At 38.0% G+C, this 19,500-nt stretch overlaps 1 protein-coding gene across 6 annotated transcripts in view; it reads right to left on the reverse strand.

The window, feature by feature from the left end:
- The window catches only part of NRF1 (nuclear respiratory factor 1), a 146,177-nt gene that overhangs the window by 65,878 nt on the left and 60,799 nt on the right, over nt 1–19,500 (reverse strand). For all 6 annotated transcript variants that reach the window (XM_058724304.1, XM_058724303.1, XM_058724308.1 and 3 more), the window contains exon 4: nt 18,475–18,601. In XM_058724304.1, the coding sequence (XP_058580287.1) occupies nt 18,475–18,601 (127 nt within the window). The remainder of the gene's footprint in view (nt 1–18,474; nt 18,602–19,500) is intronic.

Here is a 19,500-nt window from a genome sequence, read left to right on the forward strand (position 1 = left end):
AAGAGAGCCCTGCAGGTCATGCCTTCCTCGTTTCTGGTACTCCCTGGTGACAGAGGTCAACTTCAAATCCACGATGTCTCTGGAGCTCAGACATGTGGGTCTGAACCAGATGTCATTGTTCTGACTCCTTTCCTTCTACTACCAGTGAAAGGTCTCTCCAAAGACAGAGAACTTAACAGCAGCACATTTGTACATACACACATTCTTCCATGATGAGCACAAATAGTAGGCAGACACAGGACCCCACAACCACCAATAACGGGTGCATTCACTTACAAGGACACCGGGCGGGGGGGGATAAGGACACCTTCGTGGATAACACGAAAGCCAGGGAATTTTGGAAATGTGACAAGGTGAGGCAGGAAATTAACTTGTTCTCAGGGCTCACGCCATTATCTTAGGAAATAAGGGAAGAGAAAATGAGGTATCCCAGAAATTAGGATAATGTTTGAGTCCTGGGTTTTCTACTCCAGACTGGACTCTCAATCAGGACAAGTTTCCTTGTAAGTATCTCATTACGAGGGCGAAAAAAAAAGAAAGATTCTCACACTCCACCTCAAGCCTGTGGAAAACTAAAAATCATCGTTGGCTATGAAGTACAACTTTGGCAGTTATAGAACCTTCCAAATAGGTCAACAATGAAGGGGATGACAGAAAAATTGTATAAAGGCATAGAATCGTTATCATCCTAGAGATTCAGTTTTATCCTGGTTTCTAACAAAAAAATAAAGTTTGAAAAATCATTGCCAACACGTATTTATTATAACAAAAGCAGCTGGTGTTGCCATGCCCACTTAAGGATTTGTATGTTCTGCTTTCTAGGTTTCTGTATCTGATGTAGAGCGTTTACACTACCAGCCCACAGAAAAACTCAATCTTATTAGCCTAAGTTCTGGTCTTTGCACTTTAATGTATTAGGTTAAATCATTATATTAGTATGCAGGCCCATAGTAAGGATATATATAAATATATTTATTTATAAAAATAAATTTCACTGTGCTGGAAATACCTGGCATTCAAAGACAGGAAATCATTAGATTATTACTATTACATTATTAGCTAGTTTCAAACAATTTTGGTCATTTTTATGGGTCAGTAAAATTCTAGGAATTTATAACCAGGCATTTTGCTAAACTTATCAGTGCCATATAACTCCTTAAAAATATCTTGAGTATAAAAAAAAAAAAAAAAAAAAATTGTTGGTAGAGCATTCCTCCAAGTAATTTACAACAAAACTTCAGCTGTGACCACAGTATTTTCAAGGTTGCTCAGTAAAGTTTCCCAGAATTATCAAGCTAGTGCTTTAATTCTATCACCTCTGAAATGCATATTTTTTCATATTTAAATGTCCTCTGAAATTGGGATACCTCTTTTTTAAAATTGTTGAGATAGACAGACAGAGTGTGAGCAGGCAAGGGGCAGAAAGGGGGAGACAGAATCCGAAGCAGGCTCTAGGCTCTGAGCTGTCAACACAGAGCCTGACATGGGGCTTGAACCCATGAACCGCGAGATCATGACCTGAGCCCAAGTCGGACGCTTAATCAACTGAGCCGCCCAGGTGTGCCTGAAATTGGGATACATCTTAAAACTGCTGTGGATGAGGCAACCTGGGGCACAGTTGTCACTTCCTGCACATATGAACATGGCTGTTATCCCTGGGAGCAATGCAATCCCTTGCCTTTTCAATCAACAAACCATCGGGCAACATTTGAGAAAGAATGTGAGTCTTGGTTATAGTTGGATAATCTCCCCAGTGATATTTCTGGTAAGATCAAGAAGCCCCAGCATCAAACTTGTTGCAGCTTGGAGACAACAGCAGAGCACTTTCTTTTTCTTCCTTTTTTTTTTTTCAGAGCACTTTCTAAAGACATGCAGCACCACCCATATGCTCTTGATGACACCGAGGACAATATCACATGAAATGTCACAGCCAATGATGTCTTTGAAACAAGAAGTCATTCAGAAGCACTGAGCTGTGAAAGTGAGGACGTTTTAGGAGTATCAATTTATTTCACTTTCATTTTCCTTTTTATGTATTATATAAAAATGCAATGTGATTAAAATCTATGTCTAAATAAGCTTGAAAAAGTTCTTTCAATAAATATAAAATAAAAATTCTAAGTGATAAGCACTGTGCCAGAGTTTGTCAATGTTTTTTCTTTCTTCATGGTAAATAAATAAGGGTGCATCTTATAACTGCTGATGTCACAGATATGATGAAATAGAGGTTTGTTTTTCCAACTTCTATCCTCTATTTCAAAAACCATAGCTTAAGCCTTTATTACTTCATACCAATGTCACTGTCAACTAACTGGTTTTACAAAGTTAAAAACCACTTAAAAACAAAATCAGCTGGTCTGTCTACCAATCTCTCTTCCCCCAATTCATCCTATTGACCAATGACATTTAAAATATCTGAGCCCAGGGTGCCTGGCTGGCTCAGTTAGTAGAGCATGTGACTCTTGATCTCAGGGTTGTGAGTTCAAACTTATGTTGGGTATAGAGATTCCTTTAAAAAAAAAAAAGTATTAAAAAAAAAAATCTCAGCCCCTTTGGGACTATATGAAAATAAGTAAGTTTCTGAAACACTGAATACGATTTACTGATCACTTACCAGGTGCCAAGCACTGCATATATGGTCTCAATTAATCTTCACACAATTCAATAAGGAAAATTCTAGTATACCCATTGTACAGCTAAGAAAAACAAGACTTAATGAACTTAAGTAACTTCCCCAAATCATATAGTTAGTATAACAGTAATATAGGTATAAAACAAACTATTTTTTTTTAATTTTTTTTTTTAACGTTTATTTATTTTTCAGACAGAGAGAGACACAGCATGAACGGGGGAGGGGCAGAGAGAGAGGGAAACACAGAATCGGAAGCAGGCTCCAGGCTCTGAGCCATCAGCCCAGAGCCCGACACGGGGCTCGAACCCGCGGACCGCGAGATCGTGACCTGAGCCGAAGTCGGACGCTTAACCGACTGAGCCACCCAGGCGCCCCCCCAAACTAATTTTTATCTAGCTCCAAAGCCTGTACGCTCAGCCACTTAGCTATCATTTCTTTTTTTCTCAAAACCATCTCTACAGCTCCCCACTTCTCACAGGATGAAGGCCAAACTCTCAGTCCAGCATTTCAACCTTTCTGATCATTCCCTACTTTTCCACTGGGGCCACCAGATAACAGTTGTGCCTGCCCAGTTCTGTAGACTATGGGGACGGCACCCTCTTAGTTGGCCGGTTTCCTCACTAACTTTTGCATCTAGCAAGTTCTTTTCTACCTCTGGGTCTTTAATTCTGCTTCCTATCCAAACATTATCCATCTTTCAAGGCCCAACTCCATTTCCACTTCTTTTAAGAAAAATCCCCAAGTGTTCTACCCATAATTCTCTTACTCCTTTTTAAATTCCTACAAACTCAAATGGTCACTTAGATTGTTATATATACCATATACGACTAGTGTGTGACATCACTGAGCACAGGGACTGGGTCTTTTATTTAACATATATTATGAAACAGCTGACATAATCAGACATGTGCAGAAGATATATTAACAAACATTCTCATAACTGCCAGAGATGGAAAGCGTTTAGGGTGTTTACAAGAGCCATTACAGTTCTGGGCACAGAATGTGCTTGTTGAGGATTTAGGAACTGGCTGCTACAAACATATCAACAGGCCTTTAGTCTGGTTGAAAAAAACAGTCCCCGACAAAATACCATAGTTCTGTATACCTGAAGCTTTTCTGGAGAAAAGACAAGTCTTCAGGAAGGTCCCATGGAAGATTAAAAAAAATTTTTTTTTATCTATGAGCTCCTCTAAAATGAAAAATATATTGCCATCTCAGGTAAACAAAAAGATGCCCCAGTGCAGAGCTGCCCTCAGACCCGTGATCCTGACGCACACCTGGCGTGGAGCCAGGCCAGACTCTGGCCCATGAAGTTATGTTGGCTTCACCCTGTTCTCTCTCCAGCCCCAATGTTAGCCTCTTTCCTCCCCCGCCTCAGTCCAGATTCCTAATTTTCCTCTCGCCCCCGGATCCCTAGTTTTGGACCTTGAAACCTCAAAGGATTTGGATGGAATTCTTATCTCCTCCTACTTTGTACCTAACAGTGTTAGTTATTTGTTAAGTACGTAGATAAATGAAGATTTTTTACTTTACTATTTTTTTTTTTTTACTTTACTATTTTTAAACATTTTAATTCCAGTAAACATATAGCGTTATCCTAGTTTCAGGTGTACAATATAGTGATTCACCAATTCTATACATTACTCAGTGCTCATCATGGTAAGTGTACTCTTAATCCCCTTACCTGCTTCGCCCATCCACTCCACCCCCCCTCTGGTAATCATCCATTTGTTCTCTAAAGTTAAGAGTCTGCTTTTTGGTTTCTCTCTTTTTTTTCTTTGTTCATTTGTTTTGCTTCTTAAATTCCACATATGAGTGAAACTATAAGGTATTTTTACTTTACTATTTTTTAAATATGCTTCCACATTTCCTAACTCAAAGCTATTTTTAAAAACCTATACAAAAAAGTGGATGACTTAGAACAAGAAATCATGACCAACTCCAGGGCTCACCCATCTACTGGGAAAGAAGAATTAAAGACAGAAGAATGATTTCAAAGAAGCTGGTGACAACCCCAGAGCTACCTCTTGCCTCTGTGACTATGACTAATTTCTGTACCTGTGGAACTGGTTAGTCATATCCAGTGTGTCCCCATCTAACTGCTATGGATTATTTTTTTTTAAATTTTTTAAAATGTTTATAATGTTTATTTATTTTTGAAGGAAAGACAGTGTGGGCGGGGGGGTGGGGGTGGGGATGGGCAGAGAGAGAGAGGGAGACACAGAATCTGAAGCAGGCTCCAGGCTCTGAGCTGTCAGCACAGAGCCTGACGCGGGGCTCGAACCCACAAACCATGAGATCATGACCTGAGCCAAAGTCGAATGCTCAACTGACTGAGCCAGCCACCCAGGCACCCCACTGCTATGGATTATTAACTCTGAGAAAAGAGCTACATCTCCAGAGACTCTTGAAGTTCTTCTAAAAACAGATAGAAATTCTCTCTCTGTTCCTCACCAAAATATTTCTAGGCCTATTCCTACTACACCTGTAAAAGTATGGGATATGGCAGTAAGCCAAGAGAATGCCCTCAGGGCACGGCAACTTAAAAAATCTACCATTTGCCAATGCTTCTCATGCCAGCTCTCTCTAAACATATATGGGGGGTGATAATCAACTTTAGTTAATTTCTACTGCTCCCCAGTGAGGTAGGTATTATCTTACACATGAGGACACAGAGCAACATGTAGGAAAAATCCATGTGCGGAACTATACAAAAAAATCAAAGCTTAAAAACAGATTTCACAAATGTGGAGTTATAGTTATATATGCCCACTCTAGCTTAATACCAACCCATTGGCAAAACTGAATGAGCTCGTCTAAATGTTAATAATGCTATGTTTTACTATGGGAGCCACACCTTCACTTAAGAAGGATATCAAAAAGGGTCAAAACACTCAATGGAGCTGCTCTGGAGGTCTTTTAACTTGTTTTTTGTTTTAAAAAGCTGAGGCTTAAGAAGACAAAGGTTTTAAACTGCAGAGAACATTAGATCTGAAAGTCTAGATCCCAAGCGACGTAGAGAAGCCTTGAGCTTCTGGATAAGGAAATCTCGTTCTACATCATAGTCGAAGGCTCTTTCTGAGAGTTTAGCTGGTTTTATTTCACTATCCCACATTACAAGTATAGACATGGCATATGTGACTTCTGAACCCGGCAGCTCCCCCATCCAGCCAGCCATCAAACAAGTATTTATTATTCATCTCCTGTATGTGAGGCACTGTGCTAAGGAAGGGCTGTGGACAAAATGGAAAGCAAAATCAGTCACAGTGTCCCATTATTGTGTATATTCCTGTTTAGTGGAGAGGACAAACAAAAAATAATCACAAAAATAAATGTACAATTACAAGCCAGGACAAGTACTATAAAGAAGGACACAAGCTAACTTCGTAGTTCTTTACTTCCCAAGGTCTCAATTGAGATCCAACAGAGGATTAGAGCCTAGAAACCAAATCTGCATTGCTGAGTGCTGCCGAATGTTTAAGACGCTTTATTTCATGCAACAAATATTACCGAGCAGCTACCCGTGGCAGGGGGAACGTGCGGCACTGGGAGCACAATGGAGAACAAAGTAGATCTAGCCCCTCCTGTCTTGGGGCTCACAATCTAGCTGGGGACAGACAGTGATCAAATAATCACACAAATAAGAGTGCATCTGTAGTAAGTAGGCAGAGGTGCGGTGAGAGCCTTGGCTAGAATGAGGGGCTGTGACTTATGCAGGAGGTGAGAGAAGGCTTCGCAGAAGAAGTGTCGAATGAACTGAATTCTTAAGTGCAAGTCAGAGTTATAAGGTGAGGAAGGAGGTCAGAAAGAGAGCAAATTGGAGTTAAGAGCGTACACAAAAGCTCTGTGGAGGGATGACGCAGTTTGTGCAAAGGAGTGAGCGGACACTCTTGTGGCTGGAGTGGAGAGAAGCTGGGGAGGGGGGGAAGATATGGCTAGAGGTGGAGGAGAGTCACGCAAAGGCCTCCTGCGGAAAGGGAACTGGATGGACACCAGAGTTGGTAGCCAGGCTTGTGGCAATGGAAAGAGAGAAAACTGGGCAAATTTGAGAGCTATTTAGGAAATGGAGAACAAAATAATGGGTATGGGGAAGAGAGGAGAAAGGGAGGTGCCAGAAATGGCTCTATGTTTCTGCCTTGCATAACTGGATGAGGGACAGACAGACACTGAAATAGACATAAGAATTTTTTTTTTGGTGGAGAAGATTTAAGTTTATAGTTTTGCTCAAGTTGAAGTGCTATTAAGATATCTAGGAGGAGATTTTTCTCTTTCCTGTTCTATTTCAGTGACAATCTTTTGGGAAGTATTTTTGATAATGTCTGTTTTCTGTTATTTGTATCTTTAATGTATATAGAAATAACTTTTCTTTCTTTTTTAAAAACTGCATACAAACATATGGGCATATAGATGGAATTTCACTTTTTTTTTTAAAGATTTTTTTTTTTTTTTTAATTTTTAAAAATGTTTTTATTTATTTTTGAGACAAAGAGAGACAGAGCATGAGCAGGGGAAGGGCAGAGACAGAGGGAGACACAGAATCCAAAGCAGGCTCCAGGCTCTGAGCTGTCAGCACAGAGCCTGACGCGGGGCTCGAACTCACAGACCGTGAGATCATGACCTGAGCCAAAGTCGGACGCTTAACCGACTGAGCCACCCAGGCGTCCCTTTAAGATTTTGTTTTTAAGTAATCTCTACATGCAACGTGGGACTTGAACCCACAACCCTGAGATGAAGAGTCACATGCTCTACCTACTGAGCCAGCCAGGTGCCCCCAAAATTGCACTTCTATGTCCTACTATCTTTCACCCCATCACTCACTCACCCTCAAGGTGCCCTGATGGCCTCCCCTCTTGTTTCTGCGGGTGTGACCAAGAAGAGGGAAAGGAGGAGTGACTTCTGCTGTTCATTACCACCACCAGAAAAATGCTCTTTAAACTGTCTCCTTTCCTCCCCAGAAAGAAGCAGGTAGTAGCTACAGTGGGTATTTGCTTTAGAACAACCATCCTGACCTTTCTTTCACAGGACTGTGGAGAACTGAAAGGTAGCTCTGTTCCCTTTTAGAAGAAGAGGCAAGGACTAAGGAAATGAGATTAAATTTGAAACCCCATATTTAATGCCCTAGACAAACCTATGGAAAATGTAATACTCCATCACCTTGAACCCAAATCCCAACAGTGGCTCTATTATACAGAAGTTGGGGAATCTTAGGCAAATCACTTAGCCTCTCTGGTCTAGTATTCTCTTGCAAAATGAAAATAATAATGTCCCTACACCTCCAGGTTATTGCCAGAATTACTGAGACTATGTATACTTCAAAGTTTTTTTAATAGTTTTTATAAAAAATGATACAAATGTTAGTAACTTTACTAACCATATATTTGCTATACTATACAAATGCAGAGGTTCCATAAACATGTATAAAATGCAGATTTAATTTTAAAGTAGGACCAGACTCTTTGTATGGTTCCATAACCTGCTTTGTTCATTTAATACAACATCACCATTTGAAAATGTTAAGAAAAAGATCTATGTCATGATATTTAATGGCAGGAGAGCAGTCCTATCTCTGGATGGGCCATGAATTTAATCCCTTATCTTTAAACATTTAGGTTATTCTCAAATTTTAAAAAAATACTATAAAGAGTACAGTGGCTAATGTACATACATCTTTGCCCACTTAACCAATTATTTCCTTAAGATAAAATTTCAAAAGGAAGCTGGATTAAAAAGTGTACATTTGGGCACTTTTTATACCAGTTGCCAATCTGCCCTGTAGAAAATTACACAGTTTAAACTGTCTGTGGGGTGCCTGGGTGGCTCAGTCGGTTAAGCGTCCAACTTCAGCTCATGTCACGATCTCGCGGTCTGTGAGTTCGAGCCCCGCGTCGGGCTCTGGGCTGACGGCTCAGAGCCTGGAGCCTGCTTCAGATTCTGTGTCTCCCTCTCTCTCTGCCCCTCCCCCGTTCATGCTCTGTCTCTCTCTGTCTCAAAAATAAATAAACGTTAAAAAAAAAAATTAAAAAAAAATAAACTGTCTGAGATACCAACACTGCAAGATGTACATCTTTTTCACATTTGCCATTCCCAAGCCATGTAAAATGGCTTTCTGTTTTAATTCCCATTTCTTTGAAAATTTTGGGTTTGTTAGACATTTGTATTTCCTCCTTCTGTTTATGTTTTTTTTCTCTTTTGTCTTTGGGTGTTTGAAAATAGAATTTTAAATGAAAAATTTAAATATCCAGGAAGATGTAAAGAACAGTAAATAAGTGCTTCTACCCTCACCACCCAGATTCAATAATTGTCAATATTTTGGCATAATTATTTTTATCTTCCATCTGTACATATACATACACATGCAATGTTTCTGGGGCTAACCACTTAAAGTGTATTTTAAACACTTCTAAATACTTTAGCATGCATCCTGGAAATATAAGGGCATTTTCATACGTAACTATAATATAATGATCACATCCTACAGAAATAACAGAATTCCTTGATATCACCTAATAGATAATCCATATTCAAACCTCTTTGGGTCTTTGTCATTCATCTGTTCATATTTTTATTGGCTTTTGAGAGCTCTTTATATATTAAGAATATTAATCATTAGTTCACTACTTACTGTGTGATCTTGAACAAATTACTTAAGCTCTCAATCCTATATATAATAGGATTATTGTGATGATTAAGTAAAAATCATAAAGTACTCAGCAGAAAACAGGCATGTTAAAAATACTCAATAAATTATAATTGCTGTTATTAATTTGAAAACATTTTTTCCAGTTTGTTGTGAGCCATTTAATTTTATTTACAGTGCTTTGCTATACACCCCAATTGTAGGCAAGGAGGTAATATGGGCAGAACGCTGAAAAATATTTACAAAACATTTTAACATCAACTATTAAAGGCCTCGTAAAGTTTCCAATCCCCCCCCCTTTTTTTTTTTAACATTTATTTATTTATTTGAGACAGAGAGAGACAGAGCATGAATGGGGGAGGGTCAGAGAGAGATGGAGACACAGAATCCGAAGCAGGCTCCAGGCTCCGAGCTGTCAGCACAGAGCCCGACGCGGGGCTCGAACTCACGGACCGTGAGATCGTGACCTGAGCCGAAGTTGGACGCTCAACCGACTGAGCTACCCAGGCACCCCTCCAATCCCCTTTAAACAAGCTCTTAAAACAACAATCTTGAATCTGAAATCCATATTCCAAAACTGAACAGTCCTACTGAATTTTAATTTTCCTAGAGTTCTCAGCAGCTTCCAGCTAGAAAAGCAAAAAGGAAGATTAAGGATAGCTTCAGGCAGGACAAAATGCAAATATCAGTTTTAAAATTATTAAATGAGATTATACATACAAAGTGCTTATAACATACCTACAGTATAGTTATACCTACAGTATATATGCCACAGTAAGCACTCAATAAATGTTAGACATTATTATAAAATCTAAATCATGTCCTTAACTTTTATTAACAAGAGATTATGTGTAATACATTGCATACTGATTATGGTAAACAATGGCTCTAATTATTTAATACCACTTTCTATACCAGTGTATAGTAAGATTAAGGAATATCCTGCACCTTGCAAGTCAACAGAGGTCACCCAAAATAATCGGAGCATAGTGTTTCCTTTGAGGGATAGAGTTTAATTACTTTTTCAATTTTGTACATATTTATTGTTCTACTGAGGCTTAGGTATATTTTAGTGATTTTACTTTTTACTAACTTACCCACTTAGTTGAGATTTTTAATTTAGAAGAACAGAATTAATGCACAGAATTTCCTTACAATTTTCAATCTATTCGTATCTGCAGTTAAAACTCCTATCTAATTTCTAAGTCTATATATTTGCTTTCTTCTCCCTTTTCCTCAACTAGCATGCTAGAAATTTTTCTATTTCATTGGATTTTTCATAGTATCATTTCTGGAATGTAACAGTTCTACTTTTTCTGCTCACAGACTCGTTCATTTCTTCCACATGTTTATTCTATTTTTTTCTTAGACTCATGTTAATATTCCCTTTCCAGCTTCTCGAATTCAATAGTTTCTTTTCCATCTTTCTTGCGTATATAAAAAAATTAAGGCAGTGAATATTCCTTTGAGTACCAGTTCGAATCATATTTTTTAAGTTTTGCTTTACATTTTTTAAAGTTTATTTATTTTTGAGAGAGAGACTCCCAAGCAGGCTCCACACTGTTAGCACAGACAACTCGGGGCCCAATTCCACAAAATGTGGGATCATGACCTGAGCTGAAATCAAGAGGTGGACGCTTAACCCAATGAGCCACCCAGGTGCCACACCTCCCTAACCATTTTTTAAAAGTTTAAGAAGTATGCATGTATGTATGTACGAGCATTTTAAAATTTCCATGTAGCTAAAAAATTTTTCCTGTCCATCTTTTGATTTTAAGTTCAAAATTTCCTGTAATTTGGTCAAAAATATGGCCTATATAATTCCACTACTGGGTATTTACCCAAAGAAAATGAAAACACTAATTTGAAAAGATATATGTACCCTATAATGTTTATTGCAGCATTATTTACAATAGCCAAGATACAGAAGCAACCCAAGTGTCCATCCATAGACAGATGGATAAAAAAGAGGTGGTATATTAATGCAATATTTCTCAGCCATAAAAAAAGAATGAAATCTTACCATTTGCAACATGGATGTATGTAAAATGTAAAATGCTAAGTGAAGTAAGTCAGAGAGAAAGACAAATACCGTATGATTTCATTCACATGTGGAATTTAAGAAACAAAACAAACGAAAAAAACCAACAAACAAAAAAACAGACTCTTAAATACAGGGAACGAACTGTTGGCTGCCAGGGGTGAGGGATGAATAAAATAGATAAAAGGTATTCAAGAGTACACTTAGCTTGAGCACTGAGCAATTTACAGAATCACTGAACCACTGAATTGTGTACCCAAAACTAATATAATACTGTATGTTAATTATACTTCAGTTTTAAAAAAAGAGAGATTTGTAGTTCTGGATGAAAAACAAAATTAAAGTAGTTCCTTGAATAAAAAAACATTTGGCTTTTATAGTTTCTGCATTTTGTAATTTATTAAGATTTTTGTTGGGGCCTAATATATGGTCAATTCTTATAATTCATTCATGTTATTTTTCAAATATGGCATATTATATCCTTGTGTAGTAATAATACTAGCATACATGTCTTCTTTTTTTTAATGTTTTTTGAATGTTTATTTATTTTTGAGAGAGAGAAAGAGAGAGAGAGAGAGAGAGAGAGAGAGAGAGAGAGAGCGCGCGCGCGAGCGGGGGAGGGGCAGAGAGCGAGGGAAACACAGAATACAAAGCAGGCTCCAGGCTCTGAGCTGTCAGCACAGAGCCCAACGCGGGGCTCAAACTCACGAGCTGTGAGATCATGACCTGAGCCGAAGCTGGACACTCAACCGACTGAGCCACCCAGGCTCCCCTAGCATACATATCTTCTATATTAACCTTGTTTATTCTTTTATTCAGATTTCTATATTCTTATTTACAGTTTTCTTCCTTAACCTGACCAAGATTATTAAGGCCTCCTTAATCTGACCAAGATTATTAAGGCCTCCTGCCACTGTCATTTTTAAAAATTTTTCTTATATTTGTAATTTTTTGATCTGCACACTTTGCTTTAATGGTAGTTGAGGCATAAAAAGTTCAGTGTAAATTTATACTGTTTATCAATACCAAATTACCTCTGGTTCTCAGTTAATATTGTCTTGAGAATTTGGCTTTGTCTGATATTAATGCTGTAATCCACGATTTATTTTTGTAGGCATTTGTCTGACATGCCTTTGCCTATTATTTTACTTTTAACATTTTTAACAGCTTTATTGAGACTATAATTCATACACCTTACCTGCTAGTTTCGTATGACTGACACAGGTATTGCTAACTTAGTGGCTTAAAACAACAGAAATTCATTTTCTTAGTTTTTCACTGGGCTAAAATCAAGGTTATTGGCAAGCCTGGTCCTTTTGGAGGATCTAGGGGAAGTCCATTTCCTTGTCTTGTCTAGCTGCTCCTAGCCTGTATTCTTTGGCCCCTGACCCCTTCTCTTGCATCCAACCTTTTACTCCTACCAACACATCTTCTATTTCCTTATCAATCTCCCTTTGTCTCCCTCTTATAAAGACAGTGTGGTTAGGCTTAGGGCCTACCTGGATAATCCAGGGCAATCTCCCCCATCTCAAAATTGTTAACCTAATCACATCACAAAGTTCTTTTTGCCACACAAGGTAACACACCAAAGTTCCAGGGATTCAGACCTGGATATCCTTGGGGGTCACTATTCAGCCTATCAGACCATACAATTCACCATTTAAAGTGTACAATTCAACCTTTTTAAGTATATATGTAGGGTTGTGCAAGCATCATCATAATCTAATTTTAGAACACTTTGATTCCCTTTAAAATAAACTCCGTACTCATTGGCTGTCACTTTCCATTCCTCCCTCCCACCTCTCCAACCTGGCAACGACTAATCTACTTTCCGTCTCTACAGATTTGCCTGTTCTGGACACTGCATATACATGGAATCATACAACATGTGGTCTTTTGTGACTGGGCTCTTTAACTTGGTGCAATGTTTTCAAGGTTCATCCATGCTGTAGTTTTTATCAGTATTTCATTCCCTCTTACTGCTGAATAATAGTCCATATATGGATAATAACACATTTTATTTATCCGCTCATTAGCTGATGAACATTTCGGTTGTTCCCACTTTGTGGCTATTATGAATAATGCTGTTAAAAATATCATGTGTAAGTTTTATGTATAAGTCTTGCTGCTATGGACACTGTGTATAAGATTTGTTTTCAGTTCTCTTGGGTAAACCTAGGAGCAGAATTGCCAGGTCATGTGGTAACTCTACTTTTAATATTTTAAGAAACTGCCAAACTGCTTTCTGAAGCATCTGTATCATTTTATGCTCCCAGTAGCAATGTATGGAGGGTTCCAATTTCTGCATATTCTCAACAACACTTACTGGTGTCCATCTTTTTGATTATAATAATCCTGTCTAATTCTGGTTTTGGTTTTCATTTCCCTAATGACTATTCATCATTAGTGCTCATATACTTGCTGGCCACTTCTCTATCTCTATATATATTTGGAGAAATAGGTATTCAGATTTGTTGCCATTCTTAAAAAACTTTTAGTGTAGTTGAAAACAATTTACATGAGTTTCAGCTATTACAACACAGTGACTTGACAACTCTATGCATTATGCTATGCTCGTAAGTGTAGCTATTGTCACCATACAATGCTATTATGATACCACTGAGTATATACCCTATACTGTACCTTTCATCCCCAGGACTTATTCATTCCATAATGGGAAACTTGTACCTCCCGCTCCCCTCTACCCATCTGCCCCCCTTTACCTGCCTGCCCATCCCCACCACTCCCCTCTGGCAATCACCAATTTGTTCTCTATTTATGAGTCTGTTTCTGATTGGTTTGGTTTGTTTTTCAGATTCCACATATAACCGAAATCATATGATACTTGTCTTTCTCTGTCTGACTCATTTCACTTAGCGTAATACCCTCTAGAGTACATATTTGTTGTCACAAATGGCAAGATTTCATTCTTTTTTACGGCTGAGTAATATTCCATTGTAGACATATACTACCTCTTCTTTATCCATTCATCAATGGATGGACACTTAGGTTGCTCCCACATCTTGGCAACTGTAAATGATGCTGCAGTAAACATAGGGGTGCATATATCTTTTTGAATTAGTGTTTTTATGTTCTTCTGTAAATACCCAGTAGTAGAATTACTGGATTGTATGGTATTTCTTTTTCTCTTTTTTTAATTTTATTTATTTTGACAGACAGAGAGAGTGAGAGGTTTGGGGGCAGAGAGAGAGAGATAGAGAGAGAGAAAGAATCCCAGCAGGCTCCATACTGCCGGCACAGAGCCCAATGGTGGGGCTCAAACCCACAAACAGCAAATTCATGGCCTGAGCTGAAACCAAGAGTCCGAAAGTTAACGGAGTGAGCCACCCAGGTGCCCCTGGTTATTTCTTCTCAAAAAAAAAAAAAAAAAAGAAAAAATTTAAGTTTTATTTATTTTTGAGAGACAGAGAGAGAGAGAGAGAGAGAGAGAGAGAGAGAGAGAATAAGTGGGGGACAGGCAGAGAGAGGGAGAGAATCCCAAGCAGGCTCCACACTGCCAGGGCAGAGCTCGAACCCATGAACCACGAGATCATGAACTGAGTCAAAGTTGGACACTCAACTAACTGAGCCACCCAGGTGCCCCTCTAATTTTAATTTTTTAAGAAACCTCCATACTGCTTTCCACAGTGGCTGCACCAAAGTACATTTCTACCAACAGTGCACAAGTGGTGTTTCCTCTACATCCCCACCAACACTTGTTACTTCTTGTTGTTTTGGTACTGGCCATTCTGACAGGTGTGATGTGACATCTCACTACAGTTTTGATTTGCATTTCCCTGATGATGAATGAGGTTGAGCATCTTCTAATGTATCTGTTGGCTACCTGTAGGTATTCTTTGGAAAAATGTCTACTCAGGTCCTCTGCTCCTTTTTTAATTGGATTGTTTGGTTTTTTGGTGTTGAGCTATGTAACTTCTTAATGTATTTTGGATATTAACTCCTTAACAGATATATCATTTACAAGTATCCTCTCACATCGGGGCACCTGGGTGGCTCAGTCAGTTGGACATCTGACTTTGGCTCAGGTCATGATCTTGTCATTTGTGAGTTTGAACCTTGCACTGGGCTCTGTGCTGGCAGCTCAGAGCCTGGAGCCTGCTTAGGATTCTGTGTTTCCCTCTCTCTCTCTGCCCCTCCTCTGCTCATGCTCTGTCTCTCTCTCTCTCAAAAACAAAATAAACGTTTAGAGCAACGTCTTAAAAAAAAACAACAACAAGTATCCTCTCACATTCAGCAGATGGCCTTTTCATTATGTTGATGGCTTCCTTTGTTGTACAAAAAGCTTATTTTGGTGTAGTCCTAATAATTTATTTTTGCTCATTTGCCTTGCCTGAGGAGACACATCCATAAATATCTTGATGAGGCCAACGTACAAGAAATTACTGCCCATGTTTTCTTCTAAGAGTTTTATAGTTTTAGGTCTCACATTAGGTTTTTAATCCATTTTGAGTTTATTTTTGTGAATGATGTAAGAAATGGTCGAGTTTCACTCTTCTGCATGTAGCTGTCTAGTGTTCCCAGCACCATTTTTTGAAGAGACTTTCTTTCCTTCATTGTATATTCTTGCCTCCATGGTCATAGATTAATTGACCATATAACAGTGGATTCATTTCTGGGCTTTCTATTCCATTCCGTTGATCTATGTGTCTATTTTTTGTGCCAGTACCATACTGTTTTGATTATTAAAGCTTTGTAATATATTGTGAAATCTGGGATTGTGATACCTCCAGCTGTGTTCTTCTTTCTCAAGACTGTGTTGGCTACTCGAGGTCTTTTGTGGATCCATACAAATTTCAGGATTATTTGTTCTGCTTCTATGAAAAATGCTATTGGTATTTTGATTGGGATTGCACTGAATCTGTAGATTACTTTGGGTAGTATGCATATTTTAACAATATTAATTCTTCCAATCCATGAGCAAAAAATATCTTTCTTTTTGTTTGTGTTGTCATCAATTTCCTTCATCATTGTTGTATATTTTTCAGAGTACTGGTCTTCCACCTCCTTGGTTAAGTTTATTCCTAAGTATTTTATTCTTTTTAGGTGCAATTGTAAATAGAATTATTTTCTTCATTTCTGTTTCTGCTACTTTGTTATTAGTGTATGAAGTACATCAAATTTGTGTGTATAATTTTATATCCTGCAACAATTCATTTATGCATTCTAACAGATTTTTGGTGGAGTCTATAGGGTATTCTAAATATAGTATAATGTCATCTGCAAATAGTGACAGATTGTTTGCCATTTTAGAATTGGGCTGTCTTTTTATTGTTGAATTCTGAAAGTTCTTTATATATTCTGGATTCAAGTTATTTGTCAGATACATAATTTGCAAATATTTTCTCCCATTCTGTGGATTGTCTTTTCACTTTCTTAATGGTATCATTTACAGCCACTCTGGACATTTGTGGTCAATGTAAGTATGTCACATAAATTAAATACAGTTGGGTTTTGGTTTAGATTATTGTTGTTCCATCTGAAAGAAAATCTTTGTCTTTCTCAAAGGAGTTAATTTATTTATATTTATGATTTATAACAGAATTAATTGATCTCACTTAAATTACTTTGTTCTATATATTGTGTTTTTTTAATTCCTTTTACATGGACTTTTTTTTTTCTCTTTAGTGTTCTGAAGACATATGTTGCTTCCATTTCTACTAGTATTTATTCTTTAGCTTGTATTTATCAAATGGCAGTCAGTGAAAAAATAGCTACTGCTTTTTATCTCAGTCTAGTTTATCATACAATAGTTTGCTTCTGTTTCATAGAGTCTATACCTTTTTGTACTCTATGGAAGACTCCAACAATTTCCCAAAAACTTCTTTTTGATTTTTTTTTTTTAAAGATTTTAAGTAATCTCTACACCCAACATGGGGCTCAACTTACAATCCTGAGGTCAAGAGTCATACACGCTCAACTTACTGAGCCAGCCAGGCACCCCTCTTTTCAGTGAGTAATTTTCAGAGGTATTTTTCTGAGTCTTCTAGAGGAGTCTTTTTCATAGGTCACATTACTATTAGTAGTAGTAAAATTATTTTAAATTTTTAACACCGAAGAAAAGAAGACATGCCCAGATTTCATGTTTGTGAACATCATGACACTAATGAGTGCTTCTCAGGTGCCATTTTGAGGTAGAAGCCTTCCACCATACTCTTCTAAGGAAAGGTCCTAATATGCATCCCATTCTAGGGCCTCAGGAATTTTTGGCAAAACACAAAAATGTTGAAAAGGAACCATGACATTTGTATGTGAAAGAAAAACCAATAAACAAAATTTCACTAATCAGTCATAAATTCCTAAAATATCTATATTTTATATGGGAGAAATCTAACGAATGTCTCTTTAGCTAATAAATGTTATCCTAATAAAAACAAAATATAATTTAAATCTGGACAGACCATTATTCTAAGTTATTTTGGCCAGAGAAAAAGCAGTTCACATAGCATAAGTATGCAAGGGTAAAATACTATCTTTATCAACTTAGCTATGGATAGTTAGGCAATCAAAATATTCAACTCTATTTCTAAACTGAAGCAGAGTGCTAAATCGATTTCTTTGAAGAAATGCAAGAGATTTAAATAGACAACTCAAATACGGACAACCAGTAAAGTGCTTCCTGAGGTTTGTCTCATGAAATTTGTATTGTGGAATTATTTCCCACTTTGTTTCTGACGTAAATCAGTAACTTTCTTACAAAACCTGCATGGGTTTCTTAACAAACATAATACCACTTTCCCCCCTTGCGTCTGATAGATAGCAATGTATCTATCAGATAGGATATCTAATAGGGTAGAATATGTGGTTACAATAAGTAGAAACAGAAATAAAGGCTCCTGGCTGATTCAGCTGGTGGAATATGTGACTCTTAATCTTGAGGTTGTGAGTTCAAGCCCTGTGTTGGGTACAGAGATTACTTTAAAAGAAAAAAATTAAAAAAAAAAAAAAAAAAAAAAGAAAGAAAGAAACAGAAATAATCCTTTTTATTTTGATCTACATAAAGTAGCTTGAAAATGGGTCCCACTCCCACCCCTGGATGAGGGGAGGATAGGAGTAATAGCTATTGTACTAGACAGAGGACCAAAAGAATGAACAACAACCCACAGAAAGCAAAGAGTATCTGAGAACACAGCTGAGTCTTCTTACCACATTCTCCAAAGGTGCTGCACCAAACACTTTAAAGACAGGGTTGGGTTTGGAGGGTGAGATACAGAGGACAATAGCTTGCTGTCCCACTCGAGTTGTATATTCATCCAACGTGGCTCGGAGTTTCCTGAATCAGAGAATGAAAAAAGAATAAAAACAGTTAAAGGAAATTATGGTGACACAGAAACAAAACTTACTTTGACAATGTATTCTGATTAGATACAGGTGTTTTGTTTTGTTTTGTTTTATGTGAAATGTGAAAAGGGGAGCGTGAGGTTGGATAGCTCATTCATTTAAAATATGTGCATACCTCTGTCCTAAAGACCAATGACTAGCCCACTGATATACGGGTTGGCCACAAGTTTGCTTCAGGATACAGACGTGACACAATGTTGAACATGGAGAGTATAATTCTTCCGGAACCACCAAAGGGGTTTTCTCTTACTGCTACTTATAATAATAAAGATTACTGCTGAGAGGTATTCTTGTAGACTTTATCATATCATCTCCACGCTTAATGAAACTCACAAACTGTGAGACGTAAGCCAAAGTCAGTCACTTAACCAACTGAGCCACCCAGGCACCCTGCTCTATTAGTTTTAAGACACTATAATTTCTGTCCTGGATCACTACAATAACCTCCTAATTACTCACCCTGCTTCCTTTCTTATACACCCAAATTCTATTCTCAACATGGCAGCCCAAGGGATCCTTTTAAAATATACATTAGGGGGCGTCTGGGTGACTCAGTTAAGTGTCCTATTCTTGATTTTGGCTCAGGTCATGATCTCGCAGTTTATGAGATCGACCGCCCTGTCAGGCTCTGCGCTGACAGCTCAGAGCCTGTTTGGGATTCTCTCTCTCTTCCTGCACCCCTCTGCCACTCCCCCTCCCCATACTCTCTTTCCCCCTCTCCTTCTGCCCTTCCCCCACTAGCACTCTCTCTCTCTCTCCCTCTCTCTCTCTCTCAAAATAAATAAATATTAAAAAAATATATATATAAATCAGACCATATCACTGCTTTGG

The sequence above is a fragment of the Neofelis nebulosa genome, chromosome 4 (assembly GCF_028018385.1).
Source record: "Neofelis nebulosa isolate mNeoNeb1 chromosome 4, mNeoNeb1.pri, whole genome shotgun sequence".
Taxonomy (NCBI): domain Eukaryota; kingdom Metazoa; phylum Chordata; class Mammalia; order Carnivora; family Felidae; genus Neofelis; species Neofelis nebulosa.